Raw genomic sequence first — 23,024 nt, 5'->3', positions numbered from 1 at the left:
GACTTAACTGATTAAACTGCATATTTTATTTTAATTAATATATGTGGCCCTAGTGCACTAAACATTAATTGTCATTAAATAAAGTCAGGAGATTTGAAGTTGTATAAGTCATAAAAATCTGTAGGAATATTTGTTAGTGTCTGTGGATAAAAACGTTCATAAATTTAATCATATCAATAACTTGTACTTTGTCAAACTGCTGCCAGCCAGGCAGTGAGAGATAATCTAAAAAAAAAAAAAACTGGTTTGAAAAACCAAACATTACTATAAAGTTCCGTGCAAACGAATTATGGGTTCGTTTGAAATAGAAAAAGAAAGTGAACTTTCAGTAACGACTGGGGTATGCAGCAGAAACCGTCTCAGAAGCCTGCAGTGAGTGAAGTGCGCGCTGAAGCACGTCTCGCGAGATGTCTATTCGCTCCGCAACTTGGTCAGCAGTCGTTCGTTCCTCCATTTCGCTGCGTCGAAAGTCTCCTCCCCGCAACCGCTAGATTCAGCGATTCCGGACCCAGTCTCTCTCGGACCGTTCTTTAACTTGATCCTACGAACCTGCCAGTACCTCACTGGGTACCGAGAGGCAGTTTGGAATAGTCTCAACACGGATTGAGTACGATTTGAAGCGGATGGCGACTCCTTCAGCGAGAATTTAGTAAAAGAAAAGTGCTCGGAAATTTCAGGTAGGTGGGAACTTAAGATGGCGGTGGTGAGAGGAGGGGGGAATACTGGGGAGGAAGTGATAGGAGGGGGAGGAGGGTAAGGGGGTCACTGGTGGGGTTTTTGACATGGCGGGACAAGTTGACTTTCAAGCGGTCGGCTGCTAAAAGTACGGGTTTTGTAAGATTATGTACAGTACGGCCTTTATTGAGCTGATTTGGATCAACAGCACATGTTTTATCATTGCACCTACCTCCGTATAATCTTTAAATGCAAAATATAGAAGTGTAAAAATCCTTAGCAAGTCAGGTGGGTTCCGGTTTCCTTTGTACCGCACACTTTTGAGAGGGCAAGCTGGAAACGAAACTCGTCTGTCACTGCGAGCGCAACAACAACCAAGTTGTCATTTTGTGCGTTTTACTTTAGCCCCCAGTGCCCACTGCGATTTAATGTGTCCTTATTCAAGGCGTTTTTATATAAAATGTCATATTAACCAATGCATTGCTTCGAGTCATGAAGGTTAAGCTAATCCAGTATATAGTAGGCATGACAGATTGTAGAATTGTTGACTGTAGTGATGGAAAGTCTAATTCAGAGTCATTTCTGCGCATCAGTTCTTTCGAGCAAAGAACCGGCTCAGGAACCGACTCAGTGATTCATTGTCATCCAGTGGTCCCTTACATGCGCTAGTAGTCGAAAACTTCTCTAATAAAGCTACATGTAAGCACATTTTGCGGTTTATTTTTAAACATTTCTTTATTGATTTGTTTTTATTTTCCTCTAAGTTATTTGTAAAGTCAATGTATTTGGAACCTAAATATAATTGTGCATACTTGTAAATATTGTCAATGATTTTACAAAGCTTTTAATAAAATGCCAAAATGTTATTAAAAATAAAACGTGCAACTGTTTCGTATGCGTGTTACAATTACGTGACAGTATACTTGTTTAGAAAACTCAAACACATTAACATTATCTAACTTTCATTTCGAAAAGATCCGATTCAAAATAATGACTTTTTCGCGAATCGGACATCTTTGGTTGACTGGCATTTTTGTCTAGCGTGACCCCGCGCAGTGACGTCAAGACGTCGTTCCTGTAATGGGTGTATAAGAAATAGCCAGTAATATATTTGTTTACTGACAAGTCTGTAAAAAAACATTGATATGGATACAATGATGACCTATATTTTATTCTTCATCATTGCATAACTTATGTGTACATTCGCGCTCTTTGCCCGAGCACTAGCAGTGTGTTCAGCGCGCGCGTGAGAGCTTGATACGGTGTGTGTGTATTTATATATCTCAATGTGTTTGTCTGAGTCAAGTAATTAGATAATAACAGACACCGTCTCACATACTATTCCACAAAACAGTCAATGAATACCGCTCCCTGTCATTTAAATGCACCCAACATAAATTAAACGGTATCGTGTCGGCTCCATTGCAACGTCCATAAGCTATTAACGTTAGCATTCCTAGCCTGCTAAAGGCCCATGTGTGTGCACCCGCCTCATGTATACAGAGCCGCCGGCTGCATTCGTTATCTGTATTCGGGTTTTACACGTTAACCGCCATCCTATCTTCCGTAGTTGGGCACTTCTTGGAAAATAGCGTCCGAACAAGCTGTAACTCGTCGCTAAAGGCTAGCTGAACGTGAAGCACCCGCACTATTGTACTGAATGAGACCGTTTGTCCGGCAATTTATGTCCGGCTGTAAATGTCCGGCTATACAACAGTTTTTCTTTTTAACTTTTAACTGACTAGGTGTGTTTTAAAAGTTGTGGGCATTTAGTGTTCCTGTTCAAAACCTCAATATTTTATTTCGTTTGGTATATGCTCGATAGAAGCCGGCTGTTTGAAAATTAATATTAGCGACATGTACTTAAGAATTTCCTATAGCTTTAAAAGGGAGTACTGTCCGTGACTCTGTGTATTCAGCCAACCAGAAATGGTAAAAACTATTTTACCTGTGTGTGCTCTAAATTATTTGGCTGCACATTTTAACCACCGACCATGTTGAATAGATAGGGTTTGAGGACATTACATTGTATTTCTGCAGCTAATTCATCTATAATTTGAATCCTAAGAAAAAATGTCTTTCTCTCATGTGGCATCATACACTTACTGTATCTTCACAATTATAGATTTGATGTTACACATAGATGATCGAATTCATGGAATTCACTCCAAATGTTTATCTTTAGACCCTCAGATGCAGCTGTACCCTTGATCTCAGCATCCTGGAAGTGGAAATCACAGAAGAGACTGGTGCTTCATCACATACAGGTATTTATTAAGTTCATTACTTTTTTACGTTTTGTGCATTGCCCACTCAGAATCTGCAGCTGTAGTAGATTTACACACTTTGCACAGAATTGTAATGTCTCGTCACTCATAAAATTCTTCTACCTCTTGCTTTTGTTCTTTCAGCTTTGTTAACACCATGTTTAAACAGGCTACCGCTTGAAAAATGAAAAAGTCAGCAGATTCCACATAGGTTCTCAACATGTGTGTCATGTATTTTTGCGTTGTGTAAAGGGTTAGTCATGACGCGTCTCATTGTTTTTCCAGGTTCAGTGTGTAGCACTGCCGGTTCTGAAGCAGGACAGTCTGGGGAAGAGGCGGTGCAGCAGTGCACCTGTCCGGCAGTGGCTGTGCTGGGTGGCACCTCCACGGCTGCGCAGAATGTGGCCGGGCCACCCCAGCATGCCCTGCAGCCGGTCGCCGCTGCCACTCTACCACCGTCATCTGTTGACATCGGCACTGGATCTCAACAGCAGAAAGGAGACTCAAAGGCTGCATGTAAAGAACAGACCATCGCTCCCGTTCAACGAAACATCGACAACCAGGAACCAGAGGAGATATTGGCTGTCCAAAGAGGACTGGTGTCAGCTACTGATAAAAACTCACAAAAGCTTACAGACGCATTGGAGGGTCAGACTCCCTCAGACAAACTTTTTGAGAGCAGGACTGATAGCATTGCGCAAAAACAGGATTTGCTTTACGGGTGTTACACAGAGCAATCAAGCCTTGCATACAGGGAGACCGATATGGCGGAAGGATCCAGCACAGGCCACTGCCAAGTTTGGAGCCAACACCCTGGAGATGCAGGAGGTGTCTCTGCACCTATTGAGACAGAAAAGGGATCCTTGCCTCCAGAGACAATCAAATTGGACTACAAGAACATGTGTGGAAAGCACACACCTGGAGCAAGCCCCTGTGACCCAAGAACAGAAGTCATCCCAGCAGTCTCAAGTGCAGTTAAGACAACAGACAGAGACATTGAGCATCTTCAAACAACTCCACTTTTCAAGACAAATCAGACTGCCGCCTCATCTGCGTTTGGCGCCCCACAAGAACAAAGTACGTCAAATTCAGCAAAACGGGCTAGTAAACTTGACTTTAAGGAGGTTATGGAAGATGTCACACAAGATCTGCCTAAAACAAAGAAAGAAGGTGCCGTTAGTCCGAGTAGACAAACCTTGTCAGCTGAGGGAACAAAACAAGGTATTAGTGGAAATTCTCTTTGCTCAGGATATTCATCATCAAAGCAAGGGGGGCAGAACATTACTCCTGAGAGTGGAAATAGCATGCCAAATGACTCCGAAAAGGGTGGCTGTTATCCCCCAGAGGACTGCAGTAAAACACAAAGGGCTACACAAAAGACAAGCCCCCTTCCTAAAACGTCTGGCATGCCCATCCCGCCTGAGAATACAAAGTGTGTGCAAGAGCTAAGCTCTCAGTATGTACATGTTAGTGAAACCCCCAAAATGTTTCAGTTGGGTAAAGAGACTAGTGCAAGGGAGGGACAAGGCAATGAGAGAGTCCCTGTTGATGGAGATCTGTGTTGTAACTTGGCTGCTAAAGAAGTATTTCACAACATTTCTGTTGATGAACCAAAGCTGTCTGGGCATGGGACATGCACTGACAATGTACTGGTCCCCATTGTGAATGAAAGGTCCCAAGTCCTGGTTTGCAGCTCTTCTGATGTGATTTTGAAGCAGAATGACAGTGCCAATCGAATAGAAATATCTATGTCCTCAAATCATCAACAGGATAGGAGCATACTGCTCGCTCACACGGAGAACTGTGTGACTTTTGAGGGGCTAGAATCAGATCAGCCTAATCTGTCTGACTCTGTGGTCCAACAAGTACAAGAGTCCATTCCAACAGATCAGAAACTCTCACAAATTCAGATATGTTTGAATGACACACCAGATATTGTGAATGTGGAAGAGAGGCAGGAAGTGAGGGCAGAGGCTCTCAGTGCCGTCAAGGTGAAAGATTTGATTGATGTAGGTATTTTAATGCAGCCAGATTTGGAGGATACATGGCTGGTCGTAAGTGAGATAGACGGACAGTCCGAGCATGCAGAGATGGAGGTCAGTGAGGAGTCTCTGGTGCAGTGCCACGAATCCCAGTCAACTGTTGCTGTATATGAATGCACTGTGCCCTGCTTTACATCAGCTACCATTCACAGTGAAGTTAAACTGCTGTTAACTGACAAAAAAGAGGAGGAACCAATGGAAACATTAATGCAAGACTCACAAGCCCAGAGTAATCTAGGGACTCATTCTGATGCACTCAATGCCACAGAAAGTTTAAGCACCATACCTTCTATGCAAAACGAAGGATCTATAATTGTCAAACAACATGATGATTCAAGTCCCACTGATCTTGCGAACACATTGACAGGGTTAACGTCCACGGTGTTGGACGTCATGCAAGATCAGCAACAATCTGATGTGGAAAACACACAAGGTGTGTCATTAATTTCATTGTCTTGTGGCCCGATTGACCCAAAGCTATTGATCTTAAAGAAGGGGGACAACCCTGCCCTTAAGCAACCTCCTTTTCTGTCAGCTAGGATCTCAACCAATCAGAACTCCCCTGTCCAGGTTGGATCCACCAGTGATGGATTGAATAAAGCTTCAGAGTGCCTTGCTAAAACTGATACAGCTGCATTTCCCACAGTAAAGGAGGATGCCACGTTACCTGCTGACCGCCCTGTCTCAAACACTTTCGCTCAGTCCTCTCGGACTGTTTCCACTTCTAATGTACTTTCACAGAACAGATCTGTGAAAGAAAACGTAAATAAGTCAAATAGTTCTGGCAAGATGCTTCAAAATGAATCCTCTGCTAACACTTCATCAGCTTCAGGACAACTCCATAACTCACAAAGCCGCCTTCCTCTATCTACTGGAGATGTGTGCGGTACTGTATCCAGTGTTGTCCTGGAGGGGAATCAGTGTAAACCGTCTTTGGCTGCTACACCATGCCGAGATTCAATGTCTTTGGGAGGTGAACTGGAGTTGGAGCAGCAGCAGTTCCCGGACAAACTTTTGTCGACAATGCAAAATGCTCAACACACCGTCCTGGAGCCACTTGATGCTTCTGTAGAAGAGAGCAGCGATGGAGAGGTTGACAGTTCTATGGAGGTCCAGAATGAGGACAGCAATACTATGCCCAGTCCAGCAGCGAACAAGGTAAAAGAAACCAAACTATTATCTGTTTTGACTTGAACAATGATGTAGCAGTGATTTCATGTCTAATTTGTTGTATTTGATGTACATGATGTTAGTCACAATGAAGGCATCAGAGGTAGTCAGCAAAAGTGTCTTTTTTAGCCTGTGAACACAGTCCATAACAGTTTCAAAGCCATAGTCTGATGCTAGTGCACTTCTTGGCTGTATATTAAGCCATGTGTGTTTTCCAGCATGGACAGAGCAGGACAGACAGACAAGGCTTGTTATTGAAGGTAAGAGGTGTCAGGCATCCTTCAAATCTGATCGTTGCAAGCTGATGCGATGATCCTGCTTCTTCCAACTAGTGGTTGACCGATATAGGTTTTGCAATGGGGTGCCCAATATAATTCCGGTATGTACCATGTAGGCTAATACAATTCATTTTTAACAAATATGCTGACCTTAAAGTGAATGCTTATTTTACCAAATATTTAAATTCACAAAAAGGGGGAAAGTAAAACTTGCTTTCAATCAGCCAAGATGGTATGGTTTCTGACTGATGCCAAAAATCTCAAAATGGCCAGGTAATTGACCTGGAAAATATATCGGTCTGTCACTGCTTCAACTCAATAGTTTTTTTTTTCTTCTTCTTCAAGTATAACCTGGAAAGAAAATGGAGCTAAGTGCATAAAACATCCAGAGTAGCATGTATTATTTAGAAATGAGTAGAGAGGTTGTAAGATGTTTGCTCACCAAGATGTCCTTGTAGACTTAGCTGTTTTTATGAAGCACTTTTATCTCTTCCTGGGCACTCTATCTCTCTTTTGTACTCTACACTGTCACTGAATAATATTGTGCAGTCACGCAGTCAGATACACTGTTTTATTTGTCTGTTTCAAGGTTTGCCAGTGGATAGCAGGCAAGGTTACAGCAGCCTCTACTCCTTCCTCCTCCCCCGTTCCATGTCCATCTCCATCTCCCTCATCTGCTGACTGGATGCGTTCTCAGACAGGGAGAACCTCACCTGTACACATCTCTCATGGCAAAAACATGCCCTCCACTTCCTCCCAGGGTTCTGGTAGCTGTTCTCAGTCAGAGCAAACCACCCCGAAATCCACCCCGAAGCACACTGACATGGCAGAACTGGCAAAACATGTGAGAGAAGGACAAATTACATAATTTGCTGTCTGAAATAGTGGTTGATGTTCATAAGTGGACTTTATTCTTGTTTTTTTGTTTTGTTCTTTTAACAGGAAGCAGAAATAGAACATCGGACCCTTGCACTGAAACGTGAAGGTTTCTGGTCCCTAAAACGTCTGTCTCGTCTAACCGAACCAGTACGGCCCAAAGTTCAATGGGATTACCTCTGTGAGGAAATGCAGTGGCTCTCTGCAGACTTTGCACAAGAGAGGCGATGGAAAAGAGGGGTGGCCCGAAAGGTAAACATTACATTCAGGCTATCCTATTTGAAACATGTTGTTTCAGGGCTCTAGACTGTGACCAAAATGCGAATACGACAATTTTTTTATGATGTGCAAGTTAAAATTTCATATTGGTGTGAGTGCTAAATGTTCAGTTTGTTTTGGTACCTGGCTGACACATGTACTCTGTTAACCCTTTGGCACGTACGATCACCCCAGTGTGATTAGAACGTTCAGTGCGTCACGTCATCAACTGCTAAATTTGAAGTGCTTCGCGTTTTGGCTGGCGCTGAGCCAGAGAAAGACGCGCTCAGCGCTTGTCATATATAACAACTATTCAGTGTTTTCAACCACATTTATTTTTCAGACATTTAAATACACATAAGTACTTGTAAAACAATACATTTATAGTTTGTAAAGTACATACTGCTGTCTATGGAAGCGGCAGTAACAATCCATTCATTATATTTGATGAGGTCTTTTTATCATATCATGTGCACATTGTGTAGTAACTATAAAGTTTACTCTTTTCTTCTCCCATTTCACCGCCCACTTTCGGGAGAAGTGGATGATTTAATGTGTTGTAAATCTGATTCTCTGAAATGTGGCGCAAACTAACATGAACTGAAGGAATGAACGGAAAATAACAGTCTGACAGTGTGGCCGTGAATGAATGACAGTGCGGCCATGCGCATTTTACTTTCGGTTTAGAATTAGCGCCAATTCGGGGGCGGGTTGCTTAAATGGTGGGTTCATTAGCCTATTATTCTTAATGAAAAACACAACAACAAAACTACAATGACAATCTCACGTAAATAGGCGCTTTTACATTATGCGTTGAAACAAATCTTCCGCCTTCATCTTGTCATTCAGCTCCTCACTCGCATGATAAATGAAATCTGACTCCTGCTGCTGATGTGCTGCAACTCTTTTTCGGCTCATGCTGTATTGAGCAGACACATTCAGTTTTTAACCGCTCCGACATGAAATCTGTCTGTATTGCACTATTTGTCGCCATTTAAAAAAAGGATTTAGTTTCATATTTGTTTAAAATTATAATGTTGTTTTTTTGTTGATTATGAAAAGTGAACAGCATGAGTAAGATAGGACACATTTTAAGATGCACAATATGTTGGGAGACATTGAGTGGGTCAGAAATTTTGACCACTTCATTAAAGAGGTATGAGCTGAGAAATCAACTTTCTCTTGAGCCTTTGATATATAAAAGTTCATTGTGATATAAGAATATCCTGTAAGTTTCAGAGCTGAAAACGTCCTTGTTAGTCAAAGCTTTTATTGACACCAGGCCCAGAAAACGAGAGCTCTCAGAAATATGTCGACCACTGACGTCACAGGACGCCTCAACAGATAAATATGTACGCCTGATTCTGTAGCCCCACCCACCAACTCGTGGAGCTAAACGGACGGATCGCGCTACCAAGCTATAAACATAGTAAAGAGAGTAATATATTGCGCTGTCTGGTTGTGGAAGAACACGGTCCCTGCATAAGCTTCCTTCTGATTCTGTGATTGAACTTGAAGGATGTGTGATTGAACTTTATTTTTAATGAAGTTCCAGCTCCGGTGGTAAAGACATTGCACGTTTGTTCGCTTCATTTCACTGCGGAATCAATTGTAAACAAGATACAGGTCGAGAATGGATTTGCAGAAGGAGTGAGATTAAAACACAATTCTGTGCCTTCTATATTGGATCCGACAGTAACGGTGCAACACACTTATGTGAGTAAAACATGTTTTTATATGTGAAAGTATTGCATTGTTACAGATCGTTTAATATTAATTGATTACATACCTTAGCACGCGGTCACAGGCTGGAGAAGGTGTTATTGCTTCATTCGTGATCAGACTCGGACTTGTAACGCCAGTGCTCGCAAAGTGTGTGTGTATGGTTCGCAGTTATATTCACTGATCGGGCCGACCAAGCATGCGTGTGTGAACGGTTCGCGGTTATGGTTATATTCACATCGGGCCGACCAAGTAATACAAAAATAACATTCCTTTCTTGCGGGTGTGTGTGTGTGTGTACGGGTCGCGGTTATTCACTGATCGGGCCGACCAAGCGTGTGTGTACGGTTCGCGGTTACATTCACATCGGGCCGGCCAATACAAAAATAACATTCCAATCAATTGCGGGTGGATGAGGGATGAATCATTGTGTTTGTTTAATGAGCCCTCTGAGCATTTCCCCAGATGATTCTGTACTGAGGGGAGCTGAAGCTCATTAAATATGCAAATCTTATCCAATCCTAGCCGTGGACGTTTACTTCCAGGTCTTCAGTGCGGCACGCCCATCAAAACCGAGTGTTTTTCAGAAAGCCTCAAAACCAAGGCAGAAAATAGCCTATTACTTATTCATTATGATGTTTCCGAATGTAAAAACCATGCAAACGTCATAAGTTGACCTCAGACAACAGTATAACAAAATACGTTTTAAGTTTTTTGTAGAAAGCCTTTATTTAAAGTGAATTTCGTTTAGTCTAAATTGTATCTTAATTTTAATCAATGTTTCATTAACCAATTGCCTGGATTTAATAAATAAGAAGCAAATATAGCACACAATATAATCATGTCATGGAGGTGCTGGTACGATCACTTGCATTGTGCGTGAACTGGAGCGCGTCTCATAAATGAACCGAGACTCAGCGCATAACTCGAAAATATTTAGCATATTTTCGAACCAGCATGTCACAAAGGGCATTAAGGGTTGAGCGAGCGGCTCTGAGCAGAAGGAGCGGGCGGAATCTTCAGAAAGGCGCTCTCCAAATTTTATCGCTCCGCTCACATGCTCTGGCCTGAACACCGGTAACACCTAGCCTGGTCTTACCAGACTCTTGTACATTTCATTTGTACATGGAAAATGAAAATTGAGCGTAAGTACGTAGGAGGGCGGAACCAGGCTAGGTAACACCAGCAATACCTACTATCACTGCAAGCCTATTGTCAATCTTTACATCAATGCAAAACCAGCATATACAAATCAAGGGAAAAATTTATCAACATGTAAGGTCATTATGATTAATATAAAAAAAAAAGGATGAGACCAAATTGTAAGTCGATGCGACCAACTGAGAAAGTTAGTCAAAACTGAGCGACCAATGGGAAGAATAAGTCTAGAGCCCTGTGTTTGTATTTTGAAAATGGAGCATCTGACCAGCCTGAACTCATTTTCAGGTAGTACGGATGGTGATGCGCCACCATGAGGAGCTGAGGCAGAAGGAAGAGAGAGCGAAACGTGAGGAGCAGGCCAAACTGAGGAGAGTTGCTTCTTCTATTGCCAAGGAGGTCCGTGCGTTCTGGAGCAGCGTTGAAAAGGTGACTTTCAGTGTTTTTTGGACAAAATCTCTATTGTACCAAAGGAAATAAATGATTCACACATTAACTGTTTCCTGTCCATTGCTGTACAAAGGTGGTCCAGTATAAACAACAGTCCAGACTGGAGGAGAAGCGGAAGAAGGCCCTAGATCTCCAGCTGGATTTCATTGTGGGTCAGACAGAGCGTTACTCTGACTTGTTAAGTCAGTCCCTGCATGCCACTCCTGTACTCAGTTCAGACACTGCAGCTGTCTCCAAGCAATCACAGCAGAATGCTGTTGAGGAGGATGGTGAGGACTGACTTGTTTTACTGTGTTGTTGTTCAGATCAAGTGTCTTGGAAGTGAATGAACTATGAACTAGGAAGTGAATAGTCGACTAAACATTAGTCGACGAGAAGAGGCTTAGTTGACCAAAATTGTATTAGTCGGTTAGTCACAGAAAAAAAAAACTCCACAGGAAGTGGCAAAGCCACGCAGTCCGTGAGGGACAGATCATTAACGGCGGGTCCTTGTGGTAATTACAGTAGGACTATGTAGGGCAGGAAATCCAAACGTTCACCTATCATCCATCGACCTCAATATGGCTTATCGTTTGAAACATGTAAGCAGTTGCAACTTTACTTTTTCACTCATTCTAACGTTAACCTAGGTAAATATGCACTATTATGCGCACATCCAAGTGTGTGCAGAGTTTGTATGCTAAAGTATTAGTGTTTACTGCATGACATGGAGGCTTCGGTGGGATCACTTTAGGGCTGCAACAACGAATCGATAAAAATCGATTATTAAAAGAGTTGGCAACGAATTTCATTATCGATTCGTTGTGTCGCGCGACTATTATGCCCGTCAATAAGACGCGGAGATGTTTGAGTATAAAAAAAGCATGGTTGAGCGCAAAGCAGAGTGGAAGCGGGCGAGACGTGCTGTACCCGTTACCACACAGCAGAAAAGCAAACCGAGCCGAGCGTACCAGTCGAAAAGCGCCATTAAAGCTACACTATGTAACTTTTCCGTCCACTAGAGGTCGCCTGTTCAAAACAAAGGCGTAGTTTGATGACGCCACGTTTGAACGCAGAATCTTGGGACATGTGGTTTTCACCTCACAGCTGGTGGAAAACAGTCAGGATAGGACTCGGGCAGAAATCATGTTCATGGATGCGATTATTAACATTACTGTAGTCTGAAGCAGAGCAGGACCGAGTGTTGTGGAGATGAGCAAGGCCGCAGGAGCGATTGAAGAGCGGGACTGTTATTATGGCATAGTCGCCGGCGAGACTTTTATTATGACACGGTTGCCGGCGCCACTTCCTCCTCTCCAGTCATGAGTGCGGTAACGTAACTCTGTTTATCGTATTAGATATATCTAAGTGTGTTGAAAAGGAAGTTATGACGTTCGCTCGGCGGCTGCTATGATACTAGTTCACACTGCAGTGAGAGTAAAGTCTTTCACTGAATAAAACCGGAAACCGAGGGTGACGCAGATATGACGCAATCGACAGGCGACTCCCTCACACGCATAGCTCACACGTCCCGGTTCCTTGGTTAAAATAGCAATTTCTCACGATTTACAAATAGTTGGAAACATTTGGGATATTCTAAGTACTCAACTGAACAAAATATATAACACTGGCCTAGTGGTTTCTGGATATTTTACTGCAAAAATCCTACATAGTTCACCTTTAATAAATCGAAAAAGTGTGTTAATTGCAGCAAAAGCGACGCGACATGGCACGGGAGCACCACGGTGGTGATTCAGCACCTAAAACGAAAACATCTTTGAGTCCTTGATGAGGAGGAAGGGAGTTAAACAGCAGGGTAACGTTAATGCTGCCTTCACGTGCTCTCAGAATTATCGTAAATACAAGTTTCCTAGGTAAACATTGCACATGAACGCCCTCAACTTTCGAAATTTGAATGGGATGAGCTCGTAATCACGAAATCCCACTTTTGTTCCGTTTCGAAGTGAGGAGCGCGACTTCCCTCCAGTAGCTCTTCTGGTGCTTGTTTACTCGTTATCCAGCTTGACAAGCATGACAAGTTAGCGTTAGCTAGTTAATAAAAGTAATAAAGCAGGGGTGGTATAGTTTGCAAGACTAAAGACACGTTTTTATTTACTTGCCTTTTTTGGCCCATTCATTTTTCAATCTGTTGCTATGTTAATTTCGTTGACAAATAATTTGTCAATATTTTAATCAACAACATTTTTCACAGACAAAAACGAGACGAAAATCAAAACCAGCTTTGAATGACAAAAACTATGACTAATATCTATTGTCATTTTCGGTCAGCATTCGGTCTTAAAGTGACAGCAGTCCATTAACCTGCTTCCATTTGTGCTCTTAATATTAATCAAACAACAAAAGACAGAGAAAATTAGGGGTGTAACGGATCGCAGTTGACCGTACGGATCACGACCCACGGTTCGGCACGCACGTGACCTGTGGATTTATTGAGCATTTTTTTTAAACTTGTGGATTAAGCTGAATTGTTTAGCGATCGCAGACTAAAAGACAGTTTTTCTGCCGATATTGCTTTTTAAGTGATCTCGTTCCTTTAAACTCGATGCGGAGTTTCAGAGAAACACATGTGTTCACGTGAACAGGGCATTTTAATCAGTCAATAGTGGCTAGCGGAGGAGCAGAAGAACTTGAAAAGCCTCCTGCATCATTCAAATCGCATATATGGGAGCATTTTGGCTTCCCCGTAAAATATAATGATGACCGAAGAAGGGTGGTGGACAAAACTCTAACAGTATGTAGGCACTGTGGCACGAGAAAGCCGTATAAGTGGCGCATACATCGAGCATGGCACCTGCTGATGCCGTTTCACACATACTCCGTTTGCAGTGCGTATGCGGTGCGTATTTTTTCCGTACCCTTATTAACGGATACAGTTTTGACTGCACGCGGCGGCTTCGGTCCGTCAGTGCACTCCAGGAGCGCGTAGCCATACAGCTGTGCTGCGATCGTTTCTGCACAGAGTCTATTTTTTGATGTGCTGGCGCTGAATTAAAGTAACAGCGCATCCGCATTAAAACAAACATATCGATGCGAAAATCTAGTAATTCCACCACAGATGCATATAATGTAAAGTCTACTCTGTTTCAAAGTCAACACATGGCTTTTTGCCTCGAGTAAAGCAAGGAAAACAGCCTTTAAGTAAACAAGGAGAAATAATGGAGAGCACCTGTCCTTTCTTGGAGGTGGAAAAACAAAGTTCTTTATGACCTGCAAGATTTCTTGTAAAAAGATTTAAAAACAAAAGAAAAGACGACAGTCGGTTTTTGTCTATCGTAATTTTTAATTTAAAATGTTTATTTTAACATAGTCTATTGTCTGTTTTGCAACTTGCATGAGCAACGTAATATATACATCTAAAGTAGGTACTGGGCCATATAAATAAAAAGTAATGCATTCAATAAAACGTTGTTTAAGTGTAGTGCGTTTAAACATGATATCTATAAAATAGTGTATAGGCCTACAAAGAGAATTGCAATGTTGACAAGTGTGAGAGGTCTACTCTCTCCCTGAGAATGTTGACATCCTAATCTTTAAAAAAAAAAAAAAAAAAAAAAAGCTCAGGCCCATTTTCACGTCTCAGGTTGTTTTTAGTCAAATTTGATTTATTCAGATGGTTATTTATTTATTTTATTTTTGTTAACACCAAAAGTTCCTTGTTAACCTATAAACCATATAGGTTATGTTAACACCAAAAGTTTTCATGTAATAAATGGAAAGCAAATAAAAATAGTCTCCTCCCCCTTTTATTCTGATCCGAAAAATGATCCGATACGTGATTCATGATCCGTAGTCGATCCAAACCGTGAGTTTTGTGATCCGTTGCACCCCTAGAGAAAATCACCTCTTTAGTTTTAATAAGGATTCATTATATTAATTATACATCAATTATTTAATCCATATTTAATCTATAAGGGATGTTGTATGCAAGTTGTTATAAAGAATGCATATCATTCATTGAAAAAAAGACATTGTGTTCTTCTTTAGGAGGAGGAGTTTTATTTAATTGGTACATAATATTTTTTTAATATGTCACAGCAGTTAAATCTGTGTCTGGATTTAATATCATTCATAGTTATAGGTTAATACAGTAGATGTTTTCTCCAGGAGTATATAACGGGTTTGGACATTTTAGAGAAATTCTTAATGCATTACAATTTAACTAAACCCATTAATTTTGTTTGTGAGTGTGTGTGTCTGAGTGTAGTGTAGAGAACAAGTTCTACCATCCTGTTAAGTTTTCTGATTAGTATTTTTCTTTATAAAAAAAAAAAAAAAAGATTTATAGATTTATTGTAGCAACCTGTGCACTTTCTGAAGATTTTTTGCACCGTGATTTTGCACTATCAGTTTTGTTTTTGAATAAAGGATTGGAAATTAATGGGTTTTTATCCGATTCATCGATTAATCAAAGAAATAATCGGCAGATTAATCGATTATTAAAATAATCATTAGTTGCAGCCCTAGATCACTTGCATTTTTTCCTTAGAACAGCAGAAACAAATACTCTGTTATTTTTGATCATACAGATAAGAGTAATACATAATTCGAAACATCATAAGGGTCTGATTTTTTTATTTATTTAACAGTATCTTATGTTGCGTTCAAAACATAGCAAACATTGTATTTCTTTATTTTATTTTATGTAATGCAATGGTATTCAAGTCCAAATTCTGTGGTGCCACAGTACACATAAAGATTGTATTTTAAGACATTTAGTAAATTAAAAGTTTTGTGTCCAGTAAGGTTTGATATGTTTTTGACCATGATTCAGAAAAATGTCTAAATTGTCCCTTTCCTACTGCAGATAGAGACTTTGAGCCACCTTGTGAGGAGGAGGATGATGAAGAGACAATAGATGTAGAGGAGCAGCAAGAGGGGAATGATGAGGAGACACAAAGGCGAGAAATAGAGTTACTGAGGGAGGAGGGCACTTTGCCTCTTGACCAACTACTCAGTACTTTAACTCTTCCCCAGGTACAGCAATCTCCCAGGATCAACTCCAACACTCATTGGTCCCTATAGTTAAATGCAGTTTAAATGAAGTTGTCACCTCCAAAACCTATTAATGTTTACGTAGCCATTGACTCTTAGTCAGATTTCTCTGATTATTGTGGTCCATCACTGTTCACATCAGCTATTTCAGTATGGCATATTTTTTTCTTTTCAATTTTCACATATTTAATTCAATAGACTTACTTTCCCTTGCACAGGTTGTTGAATCAGAAGAGGCCTCAGATGTTTCAACTACAGTTGAAGATGAAGACAAAGAATTCAGTGCCAATGAAGAAGATGGTTAGTAGAGGTTTTTTTAGATAGACTCTTAACTTGGGTATCCTATTGATTTGAACAGAAAGATGTTACTTAAATTATTCTTTGCTTCACTTTAGCGGAAGATGAAGAAGACACCATTTCAGCCCAGGAAGTTATTGAAGGAACGGGAGACCATGCAGAGGAACTGGGTGACCTTGCTAGAGAGGGTAAATGAAATACTGAAATATCCTTAAGTGTAACAGTGTTATTTTATATACACGCTACTGTTCAAAAGTTTGGGGTCTGTGCGAATTTTATTTTTTTATTTTTTATTTTATTTTTTATAATATATATATATATATATATATATATAAAATTTTTTTTAATGTTTTAAAAGAAGTTTTTTTTTTATCACCAATGCTGCATTTATCTGATCCAAAATACAGTAATCATGTGAAACAATATTACAATTTTAAACTGTTTTCTATTTTGAAACATTTTAAATTTAATAATAATAATAATAATTAATTACATTTATATAGCGCTTTTCTAGGCACTCCCTCAAAGCGCTTTTACATAGAAGGGGGGAATCTCCTCAACCACCACCAATGTGCAGCATCCACCTTGATGATGCGACGGCAGCCATATTGCGCCAGTACGCCCACCACACACCAGCTGATTGGTGGAGAGGAGACTGAGGGATGATACCAATCGTATATATATATATGGGGATGATTAGGAGGCCATGATGGACAGGGGCCAATGGGCACATTTTTTTGGCCAGGATGCCGGGGTTACACCCCTACTCTTTATCGAAGGACATCCTGGGATTTTTAATGACCACAGAGAGTCAGGACCTCGGTTTAACGTCTCATCCGAAGGACGGTGCTTGTTACAGTATAGTGTCCCCATCACTATACTGGGGCGTTAGGACCCACACAGACCACAGGGTGAGCGCCCCCTGTTGGCCTCACTAACACCTCTACCAGCAGCTACCTAGTTTTCCCAATTTGGTCTCCCATCCAGGTACTAGATCATTAACGGCGGGTCCTTGTGGTAATTACAGTAGGACTATGTAGGGCAGGAAATCCAAACGTTCACCTATCATCCATCGACCTCAATATGGCTTATCGTTTGAAACATGTAAGCAGTTGCAACTTTACTTTTTCACTCATTCTAACGTTAACCTAGGTAAATATGCACTATTATGCGCACATCCAAGTGTGTGCAGAGTTTGTATGCTAAAGTATTAGTGTTTACTGCATGACATGGAGGCTTCGGTGGGATCACTTTAGGGCTGCAACAACGCTGGCGCAGCCATACATTTATTCCTGTGTTTGGGCAGCCATTACTCCAGTCTTCAGTGTCTCATGGTCCTTTAGAAAATATTCTAATGTTCTGATTTGGTTATCAGTGTTCAAAACAAATGTGCTCCTACTTAATATTTTTGTGGAAACTGTGGTATATTTCATTCAGTATTATTTGAATAGCAAGTTCAAATGCAGTTGAAATCTGTTGAAACATAAATGTCTTTACTGTCATTTCTTTTATCTGTTTGAAGAACAGTATTCATTTCTTTAAAAAAAAAAATCATACTGAACCTGAACCTTTGAATAATAATTATGAAATAAGTAATTTCTTGGTCATATTGTCACTTGTGGTTTCTTTATTTCATAGGGGAGATGAGCATGGAAGAGCTCTTAGAGAAGTACAGAGGAGCGTATGCTTCTGATTTTGAGGAGCCCTCAGCATCACCGGATTCCTCCGAAGAATCAGAGGGAACTGAGGAGGAGGCGGAGGAAGAGACCGAAGGAGAGGACAGTGCTGATGATAGTGGTTCCTCCTCAGGTGAGCTGACATTTATGGTGATGGAATTACTGAAACTTGTGATTTGTTGTATGAAGTGACTTCATATTTTCCCATTGTGATCCACTCAATATTCAGTTTCCCAAGCGGCTGTGGACAGTGACGAAGAAGTGGAGGATGTGCAGGAGAGTGTTGATGAGGAGGAGGAGGATGATGATGATGAGGATGAGGATGATGGCGGCGAGGGAATGGAAGTTCTGCTGAGAGAGGGCGATCATAGTCCCACTGTAACGACATCTCCCCGACCAAAAGAAAAGAAAGAAATCAGCCACATTGCTGCTACTGCTGAGAGCCTTCAACCTAAGGGATATACACTGGCCACAACAAAGGTAGCAACACAAAGCCTCAAAATCAATTGCTGAAGAACCCTTAGTTTCTTTTTGTCATTAATTGCAGTCGTTTGGTTTCTTTTTAATATAAGGTCAAAACACCGATTCCATTCCTGCTTCATGGTACTTTGCGTGAGTACCAGCACATTGGACTGGACTGGTTGGTCACCATGAATGAGAAGAAACTCAATGGCATACTTGCAGATGAAATGGGGCTTGGCAAAACCATCCAAACCATCGCTCTGTTAGCTCATCTAGCTTGTGTAAAGGGTAAAAAGTCCAGATAAATACATATTTCCCTATGATGTGTGTTGAAAATATAGTGGATATATGCAGTTCGATAAACATTTTCTCTATTTCTCTTACAGGTAACTGGGGTCCACATCTGATTATTGTGCCCACCAGTGTAATGCTCAACTGGGAGATGGAGTTGAAGCGTTGGTGCCCAGGATTCAAAATCCTCACCTACTATGGCAGCCAGAAGGAGCGCAAACTCAAGCGACAAGTAATTAATACAATAATCAGCATATTTATTACAAATTAATTACAATTTGCAAAACTCTCTAAAGCAATTATTGCGTTCATTTAGCCTTTTAATCCTTGTGATTTTAGAATTGATTTTTCCCCTTTTTATAATTTCTCAGGGCTGGACCAAACCCAATGCTTTTCACGTTTGCATCACCTCGTATAAGCTAGTACTGCAAGATCATCAGGCTTTTAGACGCAAGTCTTGGAGGTACCTCATTCTGGATGAAGCCCAGAACATCAAGAACTTTAAGTCCCAGCGCTGGCAAAGCTTGCTCAACTTCAACAGGTACTTGTATGCACTTGATAATGAATCGCTACAGGTTCCATTCTAACTTTCATTTCTTTACGTTTTGTGTGCAAAGCACATCTAATTATGAGAATGTAATGAGTTTATTTACTATTTTTCCTCTCAATTCTCTGGTCTTTTATGCAGTCAGAGGCGATTGTTGCTCACAGGTACCCCTCTCCAGAACAGTCTAATGGAGCTTTGGTCTCTAATGCACTTCCTCATGCCGCACGTTTTCCAGTCCCATCGTGAGTTCAAGGAGTGGTTCTCAAACCCGCTCACTGGCATGATTGAAGGGAGCCAGGAGTACAACGAGGGCTTGGTCAAAAGACTTCACAAGGTAGTACCAGTTAATGAATTGTGGAGGACATTTTTTTAATCTATTGCATTTATGAATGTAGCACAAACAAAGTCCCTATGTTTCTCTTATGAACATGTTTCTCTTATAGCTGTGTTTATTTGTAATATTATAGGGAAGCATTTATGCATTTGGCTTTATATAATCTTCTTCATCTCCCTCTCTTTCTAGGTGTTACGACCCTTTCTGTTGCGAAGAATTAAAGTAGATGTGGAGAAACAAATGCCCAAAAAATATGAGCATGTTGTACGCTGTCGACTCTCCAAAAGACAGCGTTTTCTCTATGATGACTTCATGGCCCAGGCCTCGTGAGTAACCAGGGCAAGCACACATGGGTGGGGTTGAGAGAACTTCCAAGCTCAGGCCTTGGATGATAATTTATTGGCTAATTTTGTTCATACTTCTGATGGTAGGGTTTTTTTTTTTTCTTATTGTTTGTCTTTTTTATTGTGTTTGTATACTCCCAGGACACGAGAGACTTTAGCCAGCGGCCATTTCATGTCTGTGATCAACATCCTGATGCAGCTGCGGAAAGTGTGTAATCACCCTAACCTGTTTGATCCAAGGCCCATACAATCTCCCTTCATCACAAGGGCCATCATCTATTCTACTGGTTCACTGGTTCAGCAGGCTCTTGAGACCTCACCATTTGAGGTAAATGGTAGAAGACTAAGAATTACTAAACCTTCACTTCTGGAAGGCCAACGTCCTGCTGAGTTTAGCTCCCACCTGCCCCAACACACTTGCATCAAAATGTATAGTAATTCTGAAGACAGTGGGTGTGTTTGAAATCACACTTTATACCCTAATATAGTGCACCCTTTGAGGGGACAGCCATTTGTAGTGCTGTCTGAAACTATGGTCAATCCCACACAATCTAATGTACCCTCAATGGCTAGCCGTTAGAGAATACCCATGCACTATGAGGGTTGCACCGAATTAATTCCCATGTCTTACCAGAAGATGCCGTCTGTAGCATTTCTAAGGCACAGTGTCACTCACTCGCTTTCATTCACTCATTCAGTGGATTGCATTAGTAGAGTAATGTAGGCAATAATGAATATGGGACATTTTTGAATACCGCTTCGACTAGCTGGTTCTGGTGTGTTTAATAAGAATTGGAGCTAAACTCCGCAGTATGGTGGAGCAGGACACCTTTGATCTGAACACTTTATTATTTTCTTCTATTTGAGGATAGGATCTAAAGGACCTCTACTTCATCTGTTTCTACACATATCCGTGTTCAGAAATGTATGCTTGTATGTTTCTTTTTTCTTTTCCGCACCCTCAGTGAAGTTTAATTAATTTATATTCTTTTCAAAGCGCTGTGACTTGTCCATTTTTGACCTGGTTGGCCTGGAGCAGCGTGTGTCTAGATACCAGGCAGATGTTTTCCTGCCTCAGAGGAAAGTGACACATCAGCTTATTCAGGAAATCATGGAGTCCCCTGATCCACCTCCCAGACCTAAGCCTGTTCGCATGAAGGTCAACAGGTATGTTGTTTAAAATAGTTAAGCACATAATTCTGATTTTATATATATATATATATATATATATATATATATATATATATATATATATATATATATATATCTCGTGAAGTTTCATCGAAGCTCAGCACTGGATAGCCGAAAGTACGACATTGAAGCTCTCCACAGTTTAGTTCTAATCTAGTTCTTCACAGATTAGTTTGCTTGCTAGTATGTAAATAAACTCGGTCTCATTGATAAGATTCAAACTTTTTTTTCCTTAGTCAAACTGATCAAATTATAGCCTGTAATGCTACTGGCATGATTGTCACTAGAACATGCCTCACTCACACTGCTATCACCGCTTGCCAGAGGCTGAGAATGTCCAGCACGTATTCCTCTGTCAAAATGAAACGCGACTTGGCCATTCTAATTAATGATCGGAAGAACGTGTATCGACCACCGTTACTGTAAAATATGCACGCATGTCCATTTAAACTCAATTTTGGTCAAATGTGGATTATATCATTACACTGGCAAGAATATGGTTACATGTAAAGATGCCGTACCAAGTATGACAACGCTACATTCAACTGCTTTTGAAATATGGTGTTTTTTTTCACTTCCTGAAAAGTAACCGTTTTGGACATACGTGAGTTTCATCGGGCAGCGACGATATATATATATATAAATGGTATTTTTCATTTTAAGACTTATTTTGATTTTGGTCATATCTTTTAATAAAGTTTTGGCATGTGCTTTCTTCTCTGAAGGATGCTCCAGCCTCTTCCCAAGTCTGATGGTCGCTCAGCAGCGATCAGCCCTCGCTCTGCGTGTCCTACCACTACCACAGTTCAGACTCCAAAGCCCCTAATCACAGAGGTCACCCCTTCCCAAGCTCCCTCCCAGCCAGTACCTCAAGGTCAGCTCAAGTGGCTAAGCTTCACATCCTGATCAGAAAGTGTCTTTCATGTAATGGTATAATCAGGAAGAGAATAACTTTTTTACTCTCATTTCAGTTTGTCCTGTTACTCCTGTCACTACTCCAAGAGCTCCAGTGGCTCCTTGTAGCGTCCCTTCTGCACCTGCAGTCAGGCCGCCAGCCCCCCAGCCTGTGACTATACGTCCCTCAGCACCCTCCAGCATCACAACTGTGTCCACTCCGCCTCAACCACCAAGCAACATTATGACTCAGAGGGTCCTGCTCAGTCCAGATATGCAGGCTCGTTTGCCATGTGAGTTAATTACATCCCACTGTTTTCATTTCTTTGTTTATCGCCATGAAACAATAGCAGCACATCATTAAATTATTTGAATTTATCTCTCACATGTACAGCCGGTGAAGTTGTGAGTATCGCTCAGCTGGCCTCCCTGGCAGGCCGACCAGTGTCGTCCTCTCAGGGCAGTAAACCAGTAACCTTCCAGCTACAGGGTAACAAGCTTACACTCTCTGGGACTCCACTGCACCAGGTCCCCGTTCCTCAGCCAAGACCCATCCAAGGTATCCACTGTCTTCCACATAAATAGACAAATAACCTGCTTGTGGAAATAATCCACTGCCTGCTTTGAATAGGTTTCGCTTTTCCTGCACGCCTTCAAGGGTTGGTTCACCCAAAAAAATGAATTTATTAATTACTCACCCACGTCTTTCCCAACCCATAAGACCTCCATTCATCTTCAGAACAAAAATAGATATTTTTGATGAAATCTGAGACCTCCTCCATAGACTGCAATTTAATTAACACTTTCAAGGTCCAGAAATGTAGTAAAAACGTTAAAAAAGTCCATGTGACTCCAGTGGTTCAACCTTAAGTTTATGAAGCGACAAGAATACTTTTTGTGCGCAAAAAATTAACAAACAAAAATAATTTTATTCAACAATTTCTTCCCTTCTGTGTCGGTCTCCTACGCTGTTGACGTAGTAAAAACAGTACAGCGCTTCTGAGTCACGTCAGAGCTACGCCAGCACGCCGGTTTACCATTGGCCGATGCTGTTCACGTGAGCACCACAACGCATGCGTGTGATGCTGACGCAGGAGCTG

General features: G+C 41.2%; 1 protein-coding gene across 2 annotated transcripts in view; it reads left to right on the top strand.

The window, feature by feature from the left end:
* Nucleotides 1-453: 453 nt before the first annotated feature.
* Nucleotides 454-23,024, top strand: part of srcap (Snf2-related CREBBP activator protein) — a 33,677-nt gene continuing 11,106 nt past the window's right edge. For both annotated transcript variants that reach the window (XM_079846342.1, XM_079846341.1), the window contains exons 1-22: nucleotides 454-677; nucleotides 2,861-2,942; nucleotides 3,228-6,142; nucleotides 7,022-7,276; nucleotides 7,375-7,560; nucleotides 10,735-10,875; nucleotides 10,970-11,165; nucleotides 15,701-15,870; nucleotides 16,107-16,188; nucleotides 16,284-16,373; nucleotides 17,824-17,994; nucleotides 18,091-18,341; nucleotides 18,434-18,611; nucleotides 18,710-18,846; nucleotides 18,986-19,155; nucleotides 19,303-19,495; nucleotides 19,685-19,821; nucleotides 19,981-20,167; nucleotides 20,837-21,006; nucleotides 21,756-21,904; nucleotides 22,002-22,217; nucleotides 22,319-22,483. In XM_079846342.1, the coding sequence (XP_079702468.1) occupies nucleotides 3,707-6,142; nucleotides 7,022-7,276; nucleotides 7,375-7,560; nucleotides 10,735-10,875; nucleotides 10,970-11,165; nucleotides 15,701-15,870; nucleotides 16,107-16,188; nucleotides 16,284-16,373; nucleotides 17,824-17,994; nucleotides 18,091-18,341; nucleotides 18,434-18,611; nucleotides 18,710-18,846; nucleotides 18,986-19,155; nucleotides 19,303-19,495; nucleotides 19,685-19,821; nucleotides 19,981-20,167; nucleotides 20,837-21,006; nucleotides 21,756-21,904; nucleotides 22,002-22,217; nucleotides 22,319-22,483 (5,680 nt within the window). In that variant the 5' untranslated portion in view covers nucleotides 454-677; nucleotides 2,861-2,942; nucleotides 3,228-3,706. The remainder of the gene's footprint in view (nucleotides 678-2,860; nucleotides 2,943-3,227; nucleotides 6,143-7,021; nucleotides 7,277-7,374; nucleotides 7,561-10,734; nucleotides 10,876-10,969; nucleotides 11,166-15,700; nucleotides 15,871-16,106; nucleotides 16,189-16,283; nucleotides 16,374-17,823; nucleotides 17,995-18,090; nucleotides 18,342-18,433; nucleotides 18,612-18,709; nucleotides 18,847-18,985; nucleotides 19,156-19,302; nucleotides 19,496-19,684; nucleotides 19,822-19,980; nucleotides 20,168-20,836; nucleotides 21,007-21,755; nucleotides 21,905-22,001; nucleotides 22,218-22,318; nucleotides 22,484-23,024) is intronic.

This window comes from Gobio gobio (assembly GCF_949357685.1).
Source record: "Gobio gobio genome assembly, chromosome: 20".
Taxonomy (NCBI): Eukaryota; Metazoa; Chordata; class Actinopteri; order Cypriniformes; family Gobionidae; genus Gobio; species Gobio gobio.
Note: the sequence above shows the minus strand (reverse complement) of the source record. Positions and strands in the feature narration are given on the sequence as shown.